An 18,788-nucleotide genomic window follows, 5' to 3' on the forward strand; every position below is an offset into this window, starting at 1 on the left:
AAAAAAGAAAGGAAAAGGAAAAGGAAAGAGCATCTCGCTTTTCTTTCAGATGATGATTAGTTGTTTTTAAGGTTGATATTCCCTTTATTAGGGTATCCTGGAGAATATCCAGACTTGGAACTTTCCTTTGGATAAAGTAGATTAGAACAAGAAATCTTTATTTAGGAGCATTTTTCTGGTATTACATAATTTTAATCCATTGTAGGGAATAATATTGCTGTATATCAGCTAATTGATAAAGCCACCTTCTTCAGTAGTTACAGCTATAACTATCTGTGTGTTGTTACTTCATCTTCTTTCAGTTTCTCCAAATCCATTCTGTAGATCAGTATTTTTGCTCTGTCACCGCACCCAGACATCTCCTTTTCTAATATATTCAAGAGAATAAAGGGTGGTGATCTTACTGTGAAAAGTTGTTTAAGTCTCAAGTTTCACTGGTCACTTTTCTTGTCACAAGACTTTGCAAATTAATGTTTGTTTGCAGATGTTACCCCTGGGACCGGTATTATTTCTAGCTTTACTAGCCCATTCCATCTCACTTTTTTTTTTTTTTCTTTTCAGGTTAATAAATTTGTGTTTTCTCTCTGCATATTTCTTACATGCTAGCTCCTTGCCTAGAAAAGTGATAGGCATCAAACTCGTAATGGAATCAGGGTGATCTACATGTTAAACACCTGTATCATATTGAAGCAGCAGTACCTCAGTCATGTTACTTTTGTTAGAGCACTGCTCAGTGGTGTATTTTGCGGTAGTATTTTAGGGGTTTTATGCCTTTTCTAGCAAAGTTATATAAAAAGAATCTAACATATTCCACTTGGGCACGCACTCTCTCTTTCATTATTCCTTCTTCTGTTCAAGTCTTCAGTTTTCAAAGCAGGCATTAGCCCCAGTCCTGCTGGTTTGGATGAGTCCCATGAGTTACTCTGTGGTAAAGGGGTGCTTCTGTCTCAGGGGGCCTGCCGTTCACAGAACAGCACAGACCTGTGGTGCACGGCTTCCCTCTGGTAATAGTGGTTTTGGTTTGTTTTTATTAATGAGAAAAGATATATGAGAAAGAAAACAGCTGTATTTCTCTATTATAGTGAATGAGGCTTTCTGTAAAGGAATTACTCCGAGGAGACCGCTATGTTTGCTTCTCAGGAGAGCAGAAGTAATGAACCAACCTCTACTTCCTTGTATTCCTAATTCAGAATATTTGTATGTGCTGAACCGAAATTTCAGTATTGAAAACACAGTTAAGAAAAATGCCTCTGACTGTCTATGTGTTTGGACCACACCAAGGTCTGGCAAGGTCTCCTTTCTCACAGGGCTGCCTCGGACCCCAGCACCTTCATTTCCCTTTCCCAAGGCTCTGTCTCCTCTCCATCAGTGCATCTTGCTTGATTGACCAAAAGAATCTGCCATGGGGTTACCATGACCCGCTATTATGTCTTGTCTTCCAAGGGGAAGCCTACAAAAGCAATTTCAGCGTAGCTGCTCCTGAACTTGTTTATAGACTGAACATGCTGCATCATGTAGAGTGACGTCATGTGCCATGACTCTGATCCTATACCCAGGTGCAGAGTGCAATCAAGTCCTGAGTCTCACACAGAGGTGAAAACTAACATCTGAGCTGATAATGAACATACTTCTTGGCTTCATGAATATTTTTAACAGTTTACTTTAGATCACCAACACTCATTTAACTTTGAGTAGTCACTGTAATGCAAAACAGTCAGTAGCACCTCACAACTGCATACCAGCTGAGAGGAGTTGCTGTGAATATTTCTAGTGTCTTCCTCCTCGAGTTGGAGTGCTGGTCCAGTCTGTAGTGGCTGGATAACATGTTGGTATGTGCTCAGCTATGAGTCCTGTGCCACTGCCTAAGTCACACTAGTTTACTTGAACTCAGTTTTTCCATAAATGCCTCTCGAAGTACAGTACATACAGATGCGAGACATTTTACTGTTCTAGTATGCTGATTTTTCTGTGTAGGTGTAACATTACATATACAATGATTCAGAAGTTACCGAGCCCAACAAACAGGGGACGTCATGTCCTGTGTACTCACACTATTTCATTATTTACATTTGCTACCATGTACCTAAACCTATCTTGCATTTTTGACATCTTCCTATGAAATACCTGATTGCAATTCACTTGAATTTCTCTCATGGCTGACGACTTATATCAAATTTGCTGGAATTGTCTTAGTGGACATTATAGTTCACTGCAGAATTGAAGGATGGTAGCTACTCTAAAAAACTCTGGATCAGAAGATGGTAGAGACCACTACATACCTGGTCTTGACCTTTAGTGTAATACGCGCCATGCTATTTTAATTGCTTCCTTTTGGTTTGATTCCAGTATTTCTAGATAGAGGCTGGATTAAAGCTAATGCCTAGTTTAAGCATTGTTTTTCCTCCTTTGATTTATTCATAACAATAATAATTTTTTTTTTAAACCAAGAGCTCAGTTAATTAAAAAGCAAACAAACCTGAAGAATGTGGAAAATGTATGATAGAGGTAGTTAAACTAAGTATGAAAGTTAGTATGAAGCTAGAAGCAAAATAAATTGCAGTATTACTTAGGTGTCAGCGATATGTAACCATTAAGTGACACAGGGAAAACCAGAAAGGACAGTTTTACTGACACAAATAAGTAAACATAGAAATAAAACCCGAAAGGGAAATGAGCACACAGGCGAAGCAGCAATAAACAAACTGTACACAAGATGAACAGCCAGAGAAATAAATAAGCAGAAACCAAAATAAATGCCGAAAAGCAAGGCAGATGCAAAAAAAAACAAGCAGCTGTTAAGGAATAGAAAAAGAAATTGAGCAATTGTTACGTGCAAGTGGAAGAAAACCCCACTACATGGAATTTCAGGGCTATATCCTAAAATGCCCTGATTTCTGTGAATTCCATTGGAGAATTTTGTGTGGGCAGTATAGGTAGACACCAGTTGGTGGAGGCTTTGGGTTTCCATTTGTTTCCATTCTTTCATTTGATTTCTTAAAAGAGCAAAGGCTTTTTTCCTGAGGTATGTGGGCATATTCACTGCTGTGTGTGCTGCAGATTCCCATAAAGTCAAGCATCTGGGATGCTGCCCACAGCCATGCTTTAGGGGCCTGTATTTGCTAAGTCTGTATAGTGAAGGATTCAACTTCTGGTGGAAAAACTGGTGCTCAGGGACTAGTGGAAATACTGTCTATATAATATAGAATATTTTTATCTAATACATGCATTTAAAAACATCCTGGTTTAGTTTTGGTTTTCCCCTCCGTAGCTATTCCCCCCTATTAAAGCTTCAGTGCTGGGTGAAGCTCATTTCCTGGACCTTACCTCTTGGGCTATAATGGGGTTATTGGAAAAAAAAGTCATACATATTATTAAAACAATTTATGTGTTTTTTATAAACCTGAAGCTTTCATGTCACATTTTTGTTATTAAAATATCTCTTTTTCTGTGCAGAAAATTAACAATTAGGGTTTCAAAAATGTAGTTCAGGAGAATTGTGATGCTTCCATTTCCATGCCATTTTTTTTCCTCTACACTTACGCAGAAATAGTTATTTGGTTGTACTATTTCTTATTTGAAGTTTTGTGCTTTTCTTCATCACCGTGGATGTCATTCATCTCTGCCAGAATGTCTACTCTATTTGCTGAAGAACCCTGCTAAGAAGAGCTGTGGTATCTGTAAACATTGGGTTAAAACCCCCATTCTCCAGGTATCAAACACTGAGATAAAAGCCCAGTCAAAACCTGGATTCAAGTTCATTTTGAATTCCAGTGTTGCTCTGTAAGCCACGCTACTTTTAGGGCAGGAAACAGAAGTGCATAGACAGAATTCACAGAGAATGGTTCTTACCAGAACATAGATGAGAAGAAAATCATGGGTTCATTCATTATTTTGGAAGAAGAGCTGGAAACGCTGAAGTTCTTTGCCCCTGCACGTTATCTTATGATCACAGTGCCCAGCAAAAAGCTTGATAAGAAAAGACTGATCAGGATATGAAAGGTTTATTTAGAAAAGGATGTTCACACAAGCTGTTCGAGGACCAGCTTTTTTAGATCATTTCCATCTTCCCTACGGTACCCATTTCAGCTACTTTCTCAGCCGTTCTCTCATATCCAGATGCATTGTACAAAATAAGAAAAAAAAGCTTCTTCAGTGGTTTGAGTATTGATTGATAGTGGGAGACATGAGTTCACTGACCTCTGACAGTGTCTTGTGTGGTGTTGGGCAAGACCCCACTGCATTAATTCCCAGTGAGTAAGTGTCGTTGTCTTACAAAGATGTTATCAAGAAAAACTGTATCAACATGTGGAGCTCGCAGCTACTACAGTCAGGGCAACATAAGGAGCCTTGTGGACATGGTCCTATAGTGCTTTTATAAAATTTTTTACATAGTGCTGGGAACTTTACATCGCAAAGTATGAAACCGGTGTTATTGGAGAAAGATTTTAACCTTTTCCAAGCTTACTAAGCTTTTCTTTTTCATCTGCTACACACAAGATTCACATCTCGGGCTAAATTTGCATTTTCCTTAGAAATGTGAGCTAACTCATACTGCCATTTATAGTTGGTAAAAATATTTGCACTTTCTATTATACATGTCAAAGCAGTATGCATGATCCATAGCTTCAAACATTTAAGCTATAAAATAATTGGGAGTCTAGTCACTTCTTAATTAAAATAAACTGTAAGTATTCCATTTAATGACTTCATAATTGTCATCTAAACATTTACTCCCAGCTTTTTGGTGTTATATTATTCACTATAAGAAATTGTTCACTGTAAGGCTGGTGAGACACTGGAACAGGTTGCCCAGAGTAGTCGTAGATGCTCCATCCCTGGAAGTGTTCAAGGCCAGGTTGGATGGGGCTTTGTGCAATCTGGTGTAATGGAAGGTACCCCTGCCTATGGCAGGGGAGTTGGAACTAGATGATCTTTAATGTCCCTTCCAACTCAAACCATTTTATTATTCTATGATATTAGGTCAGAACAGAAGTGTCTGCAGAAAACAGTCTTGAAAAAATGTCTATATGTATTGATTGTTATAGTACCATTTGAAAAAGTTGAATGCATCTGCATACAGAAATACGGGTGTATAAACAATTTTATTACAGCAGCCGTAAAAGATAGTATCATCCCTTCAGGTCTTTGTTTATTGTTTAGGGGTGCTTATAGCAAATGAGTCTCTCACAGTTACAGAATCAATCTCACAGTTACCAAAATCAATTATTTTGGGCAATATTTTTTCTCTTGATATATATGCTTTGTGAGTGTCCTTCTAGATGAAGTGAAGCAGGGCTGTTATATGGGGCAATGCAGTACGGGAGCGCTGGACCGTCTTTACATTAGTCGACTAGTGGGTGAGGCTGCCCATCTATTCAAGCAACAGAAATAAATTATCTAAAGTACTGACTCAGTTGAATTTGATATGTCATTGAACAATAGGATCACCTGAGCCTAAAAAATCTGACACTGGCCTTTCAGTTACCAGCTTCCCAGCTTTTTGCATTTGGGATTGGGTTTATGCTTTACCCAACATCATAATAGAGGGAAAAAAGAAAACCAAACCAAAACATTTCAATTTGGGTTCTTGAAACAAATTCCTTGCATTGTAGGAACCCAGTGTAAATATAAGCTGCACTTGTGTGTTGATTTTCAAGTTTCAGCAATTGCTAAAGCAGGCATTGCATTCTGTTCGGAAAGATAGTTACAGTACATTAGCTATTTGTTGGTGTTTTGTTTTGTTTTGTTTTTTAAGAAACATTTCATGGAAGCATATAAATTCCATGAAAATTTTGCTAGAAATATATATGCCTCAGTTTCAGGATGCAATTTTAGGGACAGGTAGCAGAACAGTTTTGCTAATCCTTAATATGAAAGTCTAAGGTTAAGATCCACAAGGAAAAGGGAAAGAATTACAAAAGTCTAGAAAAAGAGGAGCCATAATAATGATTCTCAAATACATGAAAAATTCCAGCTAAAAAATAAGGAAATAAGGTGAGGTCCTAAGATTTTCCTGGGAAAATCTTGCAATGGTTGAACCAAATAGCCACCATTATCATCTTAAGACTAGTGGAAAACCATTCCTAATCCTCACTCCAGGCTTTAACTGTGACTAAAATAGCATCAGTAGCATAAAGATGCCCCTGGAGCTGTTATATTAGTGTTTTCCTTAAAACAGAAGCTTTGATGTGAATACTCATTGGAAGTAACTTCTTGTGATAATTTTTGAGGTGGGCACTTGTGTAGCATGTTGATGATGTCTCTGCTGATATACATACTTTAGATAACCTTTGCTGCAAAATTTCACCATTGCTAGAAATTAGGTAGCTCCATAATTATCTTATATTAAAAAAGCTTCCTAAGAATTTTCTTGATGTCTTTCAACCTGTGTTCAGTACTTTAGATGTTGTAAAAGTGACCAGTTGAAAAAAAGAATGATTAAATAGGAAATCTGAGTGAGATTATAGATTCACTGAAAAGGTGAATTTTTATCTAAAAAATTCCACCAGTGTTTTGCAAGTAGAAACTCCTCCTCTGGGCACCAAAAATTAGTTTGTAAATCCATTCAGATAGAGATTTTTTTCCCATGTTCTATAATTCTTTACACTTGAGAGCAATTTTAGCAGTTTCAAAACGTATCCAGATAATGTGTGTTGGATAGTATTTAACATGGGAAAGAGTGATTTTTTAGATTAGATTTTGTAAAACACAACCATTGTAATGAGCCTGTGAATTGAAGAATGTGGAGTATGCCAATATGACAGACAGCTTAATACTGTGCTTTAATAAGCATTACTGTGGAAGCATTATACTGACAAAAGTGAAGGTGCCTTCTGCAAAGAACCCAGCATGTAAATGGCACACAGAGAGAATTTTCTAGTATTTTGTATTGTTTTTTGTCTTCTAGAGTATCAGGGCTTCAGGGCTGGTGCTGTTGGAAACCATTCTTTTTGGATCACTTCTTCTGTACTTCCCGGTAAGTCAAACTATAACTTTTTTGAAAAATTATATCCTTGCTGACATTTTAAAACATTGTATGAATCACCTTGGTGAAAATATAAATGTCAAAACTATTTATGTAATGATTAGTTTAATCTGACTATAAAGTGTGCTGTGTTGTGTAAATATTCTTAAGAACACTTGAATGTTTTACTATATTTGTAATAATTCTCCATTTTCAGTTTAGGGAACTTCCCAGTGTTTTTTACTTGGAAGTTTTTAGGTGTTCTGGGTTAAGCTGAATTTTTGCTTTGAAAGACAATATCTCTCTAAATTATGCTATGGAAAAAATATGCAAGGTGTGTAAAAGGAGGAAACTGACTATATCAGGTATTTCTCTGGAATGTAGTACAAAGGAGAGTAATTATTTCAGTGTATTACTGGCATATATTTTGATGTTTCTGAAGCTACGTGACATCTGCAGTACCATGTATTTGGGAAAATGTGATGTTATTATCCCTATGCTGTAAGTGGAAAAAAAAGAAGTAATTTTACAGTCACATGAGGAATACATCACAAAACCCATAGAAATATAGATTCTTCCTCTTTACAAAAATCCCAGAAAACCTGCATTTGTTAACTGTTGTATAAATGCAGTATAATGGCTAGATAAAGCACGACATCAAAGTGTAAATTGAATGAAGGTGATAGAAAGCGTGCAGATCAGGAGACAGAAACAAAGATGGAGTTGTGGATTATTTTAAAATACGTTTATGTTCTCTTTTCCTCAGTAGTCAGAATCTTCTGTGCTTTTACAGACCATCAAGTAGTTACTGAGAGACTAGCTGGAAGACAAAACTCCTTAGCAGTTGAAGAACAAGTAGCAAATGAACTGTAGTAGAATACGGTGTGAAGAATACTATAATAAACAGAAATCCTGATGGAATTTTTTTACGTGACTTTTTGAATCATGTGGACCTTTCAAGTTCTAAAGAAAAAGCGTGTGCTTTTCTAGGATAGTTTTATGTGTTTTGTCATCTTTCACTTTGCAGATGTCAGGAAGAAAGAAGTTTTGGATTTTCCATATTGTACAAATGCTTTTTGCAACTTGCAGTACCTCTCCCCAGGGTTTTCAGAGCTTCTTTCATATTCTTTTCCAGTGAGCAGAACAGAAAGCCCTTGCACTGCTTCCTCAGCAGGTGTAGAAATGCTGCGAAGCTTTAACAGAAATTCATAGCATAAAGCGTGATGCGAGGGGTTTCCTTTCCATGGGTGTCTCCTCTTTGCTTTCCCAGAGAACCCTGGAGCCATATAGTGGCTTCCCTAGGTCGAGGGTCCATAAGAACCAGTCAGTGTTCAACCTCAACTCCAAAGTATGCCAGAAGTCTCATCATAGCTCTTGCTGCGCCTGCAGTCTTCTCACCTGTCACTAATTCAGTTTCTTTCCCAGTTCTTGTCTTGATCCTCTAATTGTTGTATTTCACAAAGGACAAATGTCCTTTGGTGGGTCTCTGTCTTCAGGCTTCAGGTGCTCCGCGTCAGGGATACTTAGATACTGTCAGTGGAGAAAGACTTCTCTCTGAGCAGTCGACTTGAAGCAGAACCATCCTGTTAGATGCAAGAGATGGCCATCCACAACCTTAAAATGCAGAGGGAGAAGAGAGGAAAGGAAACGGAGCTGGGAGGGGTTCAATAACTGAAACATCCCCTCAGCTTTTTGCTGATGTTTAAACACTTCCCCCTTTTTTTTTTCATTGACATTAACAAAGTTAAATGTACAGCAAGTACAGAATGATAACTTGGCATATTCTGAGGAAAAATCTTTCACTGAAAAGTCCTCATTATCCTGTCTCCCAGTTTGGATGTAGATACTTGACTAGGACTTGTCCTCTGCACATCTCGTTCTCATACTACGTAAAACAGTCCACTGAGAACACATCCTGTTAGAAACTAATATGCAACGTGTACGACCTGACTTCTTTCTTACAGCTTTATGCTCCCACACTCTTTGCTGGGGCTCTCTTTCTTTCTTACACAGGTGATTACTAAGCAGGCTGTTACTCCTGCAGGCTGAAACAAAAAAAGAGAGAAATGTTATTGTTTCTTTTTTCAAGGTCTTAGGGGAGAAATGTAGTGAGTGTGGTAGTGGGAGGACAAATTAATGTTCAGAGAGATAAATTAATCCTCATTTCACCAACCGCAAGAATATGGTTTTGTAAAAAACAAAGATTGTGACTGATATAGAAGTATCAGGATTTCAATATCTCTGTCCCTCAATTCACTGCAAGGAAGCTTTCATCAGTTTCTGATCCAGGACAAGGCAGTGGAACAATACATGTGTGAAGACTAGAAAGCATAGCCAGAGTCGTCTATTATATAATCTTTTAAGAAAGAAAAGCCTGTGTTACTGCAAGGTGTGAATTATGGGGTGTGAGTCCTTGGAATATGAACTCTTTGGCATTTTGCTGTACATGGACAGTATCTAAAGGTGTTCACCTGCTTCTTTTCTGGAAAAGGAGCACAAAGCAGAGCAGGATGTCATGAGAAAAGAAAGAAAACCCAAGCTGTAAAAGGAGAGTCTCGTTTGCAGCAGCTGACATTCACACACATGTTCATTCATAGCAAGGTGTAGAGCATAGATTATCAATTATCGTATCAGTTATAAGTCATATGCATGCAAAGCAGATCTTATTTTTCCTGGGTCGTATCCATTGTTTATTTACTTCTTCTCGTTATTTGCCGTTTTTATTTGTTTCTAAGAATTGGGAATATTCTGTGACTCGGTGATGTGGTTAAAGATTTAACATGCGCACAGAGGTAGTGTTGTTTCAAGTATTTGATTTGGTCCTTATATTATGATAGAGGAGTACATTAGAGCTTTAAGACTAATTAGTGTAGATCTCACCTCTTGTACACCCAAATTAGGCTATGTTTTCCACAGCTAGCATGAAATGCAACTTAAAATATGGATAGAGTTCACCAGTTTGGGCCAGAAAAGCATGACTGCAGTAAGCTGTTCTCCTTTAACATAAGGCTGTTTTCCTGTTTGTTTCATCTCTTCTTCATTTGTGATTTGGAAGGTAAAACCAAAAAGCTTTCCCATTCAACTAAGTGCAGAATTACACAGCTTGCCTTAATGCGTATATAATGTAAAGAGATAAAATGACAGCATTTCAGTTCTAAATAACTCAAGTCTTGGTTCATTTAAGAATTCAGTGCAAAATAACATTCTTATTTAAAAATCAAAATCCCCATAGATTTTCTCAACACTGCCTTGTCTTTTGCATCTTTAGTCTTTGCTCCTCTACGCTTTCCTAATTCTCACTTTTTCTAGATCCATTCACCCAGTCTGTCTTGAATTGTTTTGAGAGCCTTCAGCATACAAATTTCGCTGTCTCCAGAAGGGCTTTATTGCATCTCTGACTTTCCTTACCCTCCAATTAAAAGGAAACCAAAACCTACTTTGTTACATTGCTGAATTTCTTTCACTAACTGTCATTGTTTTCATGTCTATATGCAGTAATCTATTCATAGTGTAGCATCATTAATTGAAAAATAATATCACCAGCCAGCTGCTTTTGGTGACAAAAACAGCTGTTACAATGCCCTTCTAACCAAATGGGAAGTGCAAATGATGGTCTCCACCAAAATTTATTATTCAAATTCTGCTATATTGATAACAACACACTTATCTTCCCTGAATTATAAGCAGGCAGATGAGCTTTGTCTCTTACAAATGCATAGATTTTACCCAGCAGTTGCTGGGCAGCTCTCATTTCTGAGGCTCTCATTTTTTACATTATCTCTAGTTCTCACAGTAACATCTCTGATTTCCCTTTATGTAGTGTTCCCAGTTATTGATGGGCCTCCTCCAAATGAATGCTGGGCTTTCTAATTGATTTTGCTTGTATTTGTTTGCTCTTCGATTTTGAAGAGAGGGCCAAAACCTGACTGTCTTATGGAGGAGTCTCTTAACTTCTATACTTGGCACCTGAGGGGAGAAATCTCATTACTTTTCTTTTCCAGAAATACTGACTGTGGTGGAGCTTTTAGACCTTTCCTAACTCCCTATCTTGCTAACGCTTGGAACACATCTCTCGTTACCACAGGTTTGAAAACTTTGCATGTTGCAAAGACCTTCAAATAAAGTGAGCACAAACGCAATATTGTTAATTGCTTTAGGGGACAGATCTCAGCTGATTTTAGACACCTGTAATGGACACAAGCTGGAAAATAGGAAATTCTGGTTAGAGACCAGGAAACATTTTTTTACCATAAGGGTGGTCAAATAGTGGAACATGTTGCCCAGAGAGGTTGTGGAATCGCCATCCTTGGAGGTATCAGGACTTGACTGGGCACAGCCCTGACGTGATTAGACCTCCATGAAGCAGGGGGCTGGACTAGATGACCTCTGGAATTCCCTTGCAAGTGAAATTATTCTAGGAGTTTGTGTTTCTATTATAGATATCCATGGCTGAAACAAATCATCCTACACTCAGCAAATAGTGAAGAGAAACAGGGCCTTTTACAGCTCATTTTAGACTTCAACTTGAGGATGAGGTAGATCATGGCCTAGGCTCCACTGACTGTAAAGGAAGCCTGGGCTACTTGCCTCAAATGGCAATGAATTCCACCCTAGGCAACTGTGGGTTATCTGATATATTAAACAATTTCCATACTGCTAGTCTACTTTAACTGAAACTCCAAAATACACTCCGAAATCTGTGCAATACTATGATATCATTTCTAGAGCCAGCAATAAAAGTTACTGAGTACCATGATGCAAAGAGGAAGGGAGTAATTTCTTCTCCATGTTCTTGATTTGGCAGATAAGAAGTACGGGGTTTAAATTTGAAATAGCACAAAAACAAGATACACAGTGTAAGAGTTATTTATGGTTCTGTTGTCACTAATCTACATAGCTGTCCTAAAAAATCTAGTAGCTATTATCAAGGAGATAACTAGAATCTGTTGTATATATGATAATCCACATCTAGAACTGTAATTAGCCACAGCTATATGTCTCATGACCTTGATTTGATAGTGGTATCTCTGTGTAGATGACAAATATTTGGGATATTGGAAACAGTAGCACTATGACACCATAAATTCCAAGGAATTATATAAGTGGAATTTGGTGAGGAAATTGTTGTGTGTGTTTGTGTATGTCTGTGTGCTGCGTTCACAGGGTACTTCAGGCTGGAAGGGACCTCAGGAGACCTCTAGTCCAACCTCCTGTGCAAAGGAGGGTCATCTATAAGACTAGCTGTAAGAGAAGGTTACTAAGGGCTTTACCCAGATAGGTCTTAAAAACCTGCAAGGATAGAGACTGCCCAACTGGGCAGTGTGCAGGCTCATAATAAAGTCACGTGGTTGTAGTTTTTGAATCTTGTGATGAAGTATGTGATGTTGGAACATATAGTGGGGTTTATAAATGACAGGCTGTAGATAGGTCAGTGAAGGTACAGGTACTGATGTTACTATTCTTTCACATCTTGGAATCCCACGCTCATACTTGTGAGACTACTTGCAATAGCAAGACAAAATCTGATCTCCTCCTTCCACAAGATCCAAAGGTGCAGTACAGGACTGTGGGAGGGCAGTGTTATTTTTGTTACTCAGAAAGCTTTTTTGAGAACTGAGTTTGAAGGACACGTTTGTCAGAACCTAGGTTCACTGAATAGCCAAGTATATGTGTGTGTGCAGGGCTTGAGAGCTGGAGAGAAAAGGGCAGCAGTCGGTGACCTGAACCAACTGCCACATTGGGTTTTCATTGACCTTTTTATTTTAAATGACTGTCTTGCACTGCTGGCTTGTAGGGATTTACGTGATACAGTCTTGTCAGCCTTTCATTCAGTGAAATTAATCTTATGGTGAGGGGAGCAGGGCAAGATTTTGTGGTCTTTCCTCTTTACTCATAATTCCACTGAAGTAACTCGCATGAATACACTTACTTACATATATAAGAATTTGTAGATAAAGACCCTACTTTAACGTCTTCTTTTCAAAGTAGTAGACAAACACTACTACTCTGAATGACCTCCTTTCCTTCTTCAGTATTATAAAACCAGACCACAATCCTTACTAACGCCTGGAACCATGCTATAATAACTCATCATCTTTGCTCTGCTCTCTAAAGCTAAACCATTAGGGGCTTAGCTAACACTTGAGTGGCAGACCACAGCAGTGCTGTAGGCAAGCCAAGGAATCACTGAACAGTACCTGGCAGAAAAAAAGTCTAATTAGTGAAGGTTTTCACTTGGGCCCCTGTTTCTGCTTAATTAGAGTAACAAAACAGGATAAAAGTCTTATTGAATGATTATGTACTTTATTTTATGTAACTCTTGTCGGATCTCAGTGGCATATAAGCTAAAAAGGGTAGGAGTGTTTTTCTTAGCCAGACATGTTTTGATGCTCATATTGACCACTGTGCAAGTGAACTGAGTCAATATGCATCGTGTTTTAGCATATGTTCAAATTTTGCTGTAGTGACTTATTTGTTCAAAATATAATGTGATAGAACTTTTACAGGAAAGATAATGAAAAATTATATACCACATTTTTATTAAACTAATGGAAGAGTTTTTGATAAGAGAGATGAGCCAGAATTGAACTGTGCCAGAAAGGAAAATATTAAAAGTCGTCATCAACATTTGACGTATTGTCAGTCCGGCATAGTCTTGATATCAATGATTTACCTTCACTAATTAGTTTAGCACCTGAGAGACTCACATTGGTGGGACACAAATTGCATTTGTTTTTTTCGCTTAGCCAAGTGTCTTTCTGTGGCTTTCAGGAGCATATTTGTATTATTCCACCATTGTTTATTCATGCTTTCATACCTGAGACCCGAGGAGCAGCAACTGTAGTCAAGTGCAAGGCCTGTAGCTGGTAGTTAAATCTTGCTGAACTTGCTAGACTCTGCTGTTGCCTGCTTCCTTAGTTCAGGGTTATTGTGACCTGAGTCAGTAAGAATCTGAAACAAAATGAAAGCCGAAGCCGTTCATGCCTAAGGAAGACTTGACTTAGATAATCTGATACTACCAAGCTGTTTCTGATATGAAATGGAGTGCAATTGTAAACCAATGCTGTCAGAGTGAAACGAGTGGTACGTTAACTCACCATGCCTTGGAATATGAGGTTGAGATATTAAAGGTAAGCCACGGACAGGTATAATATGTACAGCTGGGTGATAAAACATGGTATCGTACCTGTCAACTTCCATATCACTTGACAGAGTACTCTGCATCAACACAGAGGAAGAGGGAAAGGCAGAATCTCCCTCTCAAAGCCTGTTCGCTGTGAATAATACAGAAGCTGAAATATGGGGGTTTTTCTCACGTGGTTTTTCTTCTCAGTCCGTCTTCTTTTATGTATGAATGCATTAGGTATTTCCTAACCATCTACTTGGAGTTTAAGTGTCACACCATGGAGGATGATTAATGGTTAATAATTCGGAGAGATGAGAAATTCAATGTATTATAATGGAGAAAGAGAAAAGTTGATATTTTTGGAAGACATTCTTAAGAAAGGAGATTTCATCCATCACAGATAAGACTGCCCTTACTCAGTCATTCTACATGCTGAGAACCGAGCAGATGCAGGCAATGATATCTTTATGGTTTTTAATACCAACTGCTAGATGTTGTTAAGCAGTTTTCAGTTTACAGGCAAAATTTTATGATAGCTAGTGAAATCTTTGCCATGGAAAAATCTTATAGAATTATAATAGTGATAGTGTGGAGTTTTTGTTACAGTGTAGCACTTTTAAACTTCTGATTTCTAAACTCTGGGATATTAGTGGGATTTAAATCAATTATTTTACTCCAAAACCACTTATGACCTAATGTAAATAAGAAATTAGCTTTTTACTTGTAGAGTGGAACTGCAAAAAGTAATATAAATACTTATGAGAGCAGAGACAAGTTTACAACATAAAATATAAGCTGCAATATAAAATTATTCAAACACATCAACAAGTACTAGTTGTACAAGTACTGTATTTCCCCTATTATAAATAATAATCATCTGGCAGAAATACTAAAAATTGTAGATTGACAGGGTTAAAAATTGAAGAGTTAGGGACCAGCAGGTAAAAGTTCACCACGAACCTAGCCAGATTGATTTCTGAAAATGAGACATTCAAAAGAGTAGTGCCTGGGTCTAAATCTACACCACACCAAGTAGGGAGAGATGAGATTTCTGTTCTTGAAAGTAACAGTAGTACTGGGGATGGAATAGAAGATGTTCCCTAGAGCACGAAATTACTCCTTACAAAAAACAGCTTTTTCCTGTGTGATATAAACCTTCTGATTTAATGCATACAATTTGGTATATTAGGACCACATAGAAAAAGCAATAGTATTTTCAGCAATCTGTTTTATACAAACTATTTGATTTCTAGATCCTCTGCCTTTGTGGGACTAAGCACAGATCTGCAATTATATGCAAGTTTTGAGGAAGCTATTAAGGAAAATCGTGTCCTTCATACCCAATATACAGCATCCATGTGCTGATCTCTCTTTGAAATCTGCATCCAAAGTAGATTTCTTGTAGTGGCATGATACAGTTCAATAATTCTTGAAAAAAAAAGGGAGCAAAGAGACAAATATACCAATTCAATCAAAACTCTTATCAGAAATGGATGGGAGGATTTCAAAGCTTAAAAAAAAAAAAAGGCAATTCTAAGGTAATACATATGGACAAAAAACATAGAAAATAAGAGGATGAAATAAGACTTTCTTTCATCACACAAAAAGTTGCAAGTGCAAGCAAAGAACATTTTTATACAGTTGTCTTACAGTGTATCATTTATCAAATTTATATTAAATTATTTAGAACATCCATAATTTTCATTATTCTTTGATGTTAATCTTTTAAATAAGCCAGGATGCTAAAGCCTTATTGCATATCATTTAGTTAGTAAAAGCAACGTAAAGAGAAAAAGGAAGGGATGATAATGAGAAGAAAGAATACAGAACTTTGCTCCTAAGAATTAAAACTTAGCAAAACGTCTAATATAGCAACAGGAAAATTAATCCAAAATTGAGCAATCAAACGGTATAGAAATGAAAACAAGACAGAAGTTACATCTTGTACCTTGATATAGTGCTGCCTTGTTGTGATTACATGTTATAGAAGATGTCTGTAAAACCACAGATTGTACATTCAGTGCTTGTTCTTTGCTTGCATACAGTTATTTCTCACTTGTCCTTGCAAGCTTTCTTCTTCTTTCCTAAACCACCACTTACATAATTGTAGAAGATAAATATTTTATTCTTGCCTTGTGCTTCCTCTGTATTGATATGTGGTTTCTCATCTCGTATTTAAATTATGAACTCTTTGATACAGGAGTGTTTTGCATAGCTGTACCGTGCACAGCAGGGTCCTGATCAATGAATAATAATCACATTACAAATGGCTGTTACTAATAATAACAGTGAAAGTGTTTAAAAATATTTTATTAAAGGAGTGAGCAAGAACGCATTGGATGGTGAATTTTTCATCTTCTCAAAGGTCTGGTAGCATGCAACTGTTTTTATACTGCTACAGATGATAGGTATTCTGTGAGAATGACCTGAGAACATTTGATTTAGGCTTGAAAAGAAAAAACAGAAAAAACCTGATTCCAGTCCCATGTGGACTGTATTCATAGAATCATAGAATAATTTGGGTTAGAAGATCATCTAGTCCAACCCTCCTGCAATGACCATCTTCATAGAACATCTTCAACTAGATCAGGTTGCTCAGAGCCCCGTCCAACCTGACCTGGAATGTTGCCAGGGATGGGGCATCTACCGCCTATCTGGGCAACCTGTGCCAGTGCTTCACCACCCTCAGGGTGAAAAATTTCTTCCTTAGATCTAGTCTAAATCTACCTTCTTTTAGTTTAAAACTGTTACCCCTTGTCCTGTCACAACAAGGCCTGCTAAAAGTCTGTCCCCATCTTTCTTATAATCCCCTGCTAAGTACTGGAAGGCTGCAATAAGGTCTCCCTGGAGCCTTCTCTTCTCCAGGCTGAACAACCCTGATTCCCTTGGCCTTTCGTCATAGGAGGAGAGGTGTTCCATCCCTCTGATTATTTCTGTGGCTCTCCTCTGGACTCACTCCAACAGGTCCCTGTCTTTCCTGTGCTGAGGGCTCCAGAGCTGGATGCAGGACTCCAGGTTGGGTCTCTCCAGAGTGCAGTAGAAGGGCAGAATCACCTCCCTAGACCTGCTGGCCACACTGCTTTAGATGCAGCCCAGGATATGGTTGGCCTTCCGGGCTGCAGGTGCACATTGCCGGCTCATGTGCAGCTTTTCATCCACCAGTACCCCCAAGTCCTTCTCGGCAGGGCTGCTCTCGGTCTCTTCACCCCGCAGCCTGTATTGATACTGGGGGTTGCCCCGACCCAGGTGCAGGACCCTGCACTTGGCCTTGTTGAACCTCAGGAGGTTCCCATGGACCCACTTCTTGAACTTGTCCCAGTCCCTCAGGATGGCATCCCATCCCTCAAGCATGTCAACCACGCCACTCAGCTTGGTGTCATCCACAAACCTGGAGTGCACTTGATCCTACTGTCTATGTCATTGATGCAGGTATTAAATAGTACTTGTCCCAGTACAGACCTCTGAGGGACACCACTTGTTACTGATCTCTATCTGGACATTGAGCCATTGACCACTACCCTCTGGATGCAACCATCCAAACAATTCCTCATCCACCCAATAGTCCACCCATCAAATCCATCGCTCTCTAATTTAGAGAGAACGATCTTGTGGGGGACTGCGTCAAAGGCCTTATAGAATTCCAGATAAATTATATGCATAGCTCTTCCCTTGTCCACTGATGTAGTCACTCCAGCATAGAAGGCCAGTAGGTAGGTCAGGCAGGACTTGCCCAGCCATACTGGCTATCTTGAATCAGAGTATTTCAGAACTACTTTACTAATTTCTTTGGAGATGCACCCAACTTGCATGACAAGACATGAGATGATAAACAAAGCAGTGGGGAATAGTAAGAAGAAAAGCATCACTCCCACTTAGAAAGCCTCAATCTGAAGGGTTTAAGATAACATGGAGAACAGTGGGAATGCTTGCAACGTCAAGAGGCAAGAGCAAGTAGAGGTCCCAATTTTACTCAAATGAATATTTCAGTCTTCTACTGAACAGTCACGGAACCATGAATTTGTAACTTAGAGTTGTCTGGTTTTAGGGCAGTGACCTGAGCTCATAAGGTACAGACTGTCCTGATGAATGCGTTCAAGCGTTCCATGTAAACTGGAGCAGCTCTGTGAGACAGGGTTGAGAACAGGCCAGCTTCAGATCACTGAGCTGCCTCATGGTTGGCATGCTATTACAGAGAAGGGTGTTTGAACTCTCTCGAACTTACCAGGGATTTAAAATTGCTTTTCCATGCTGAGTGAGGTTACTCTGTCCCCTGGCCAGGCCTTGCCAGCAAGAGTGGCTCCTATATGGTAACAGCTGAAGAGGGCTCAGAAGGGAGTTAGACATTGCATAGTTTGGCACTGGCATGAGTTATGTTTGTGTGGAGTGGTAGTGCTGGAGAGGGTTCAGATGCATGCTGGATTAGGCAAGGTTTTTGTGACTAATAGCAATGCATAAATCTTGAAGTTAATGTAATCCTTTAGATGCCTTAGACCCCTTGGCAAGTCAGGACTACCAGTTTCTTGTCATGTCTTTTCCTCTTATATATTGCAGACAAGGGAAAGTACTTGCTTTTTATGTCCAGTGTGAGATTGACTCAAGGGTAGCGAGAAAGGCAGTAAGCCAAAAAGCAGGCAAAAGTAAGCCTAAGCAGTCATTTGGAATACCTGGAAACTTTATCAGTGTCAGGGCCATTGGTTT

General features: G+C 38.6%; 1 protein-coding gene across 1 annotated transcript in view; it reads left to right on the plus strand.

The window, feature by feature from the left end:
- Nucleotides 1–18,788, plus strand: part of GPR158 (G protein-coupled receptor 158) — a gene marked incomplete at its 3' end in the record, with an annotated part of 210,688 nt that overhangs the window by 117,544 nt on the left and 74,356 nt on the right. The window contains exon 5 of the mRNA XM_081996293.1: nt 6,908–6,976. Within this exon, the coding sequence (XP_081852419.1) occupies nt 6,908–6,976 (69 nt within the window). The remainder of the gene's footprint in view (nt 1–6,907; nt 6,977–18,788) is intronic.

Source organism: Phaethon aethereus (assembly GCF_964289735.1).
Source record: "Phaethon aethereus genome assembly, chromosome: 2".
Classification (NCBI taxonomy): Eukaryota; Metazoa; Chordata; class Aves; order Phaethontiformes; family Phaethontidae; genus Phaethon; species Phaethon aethereus.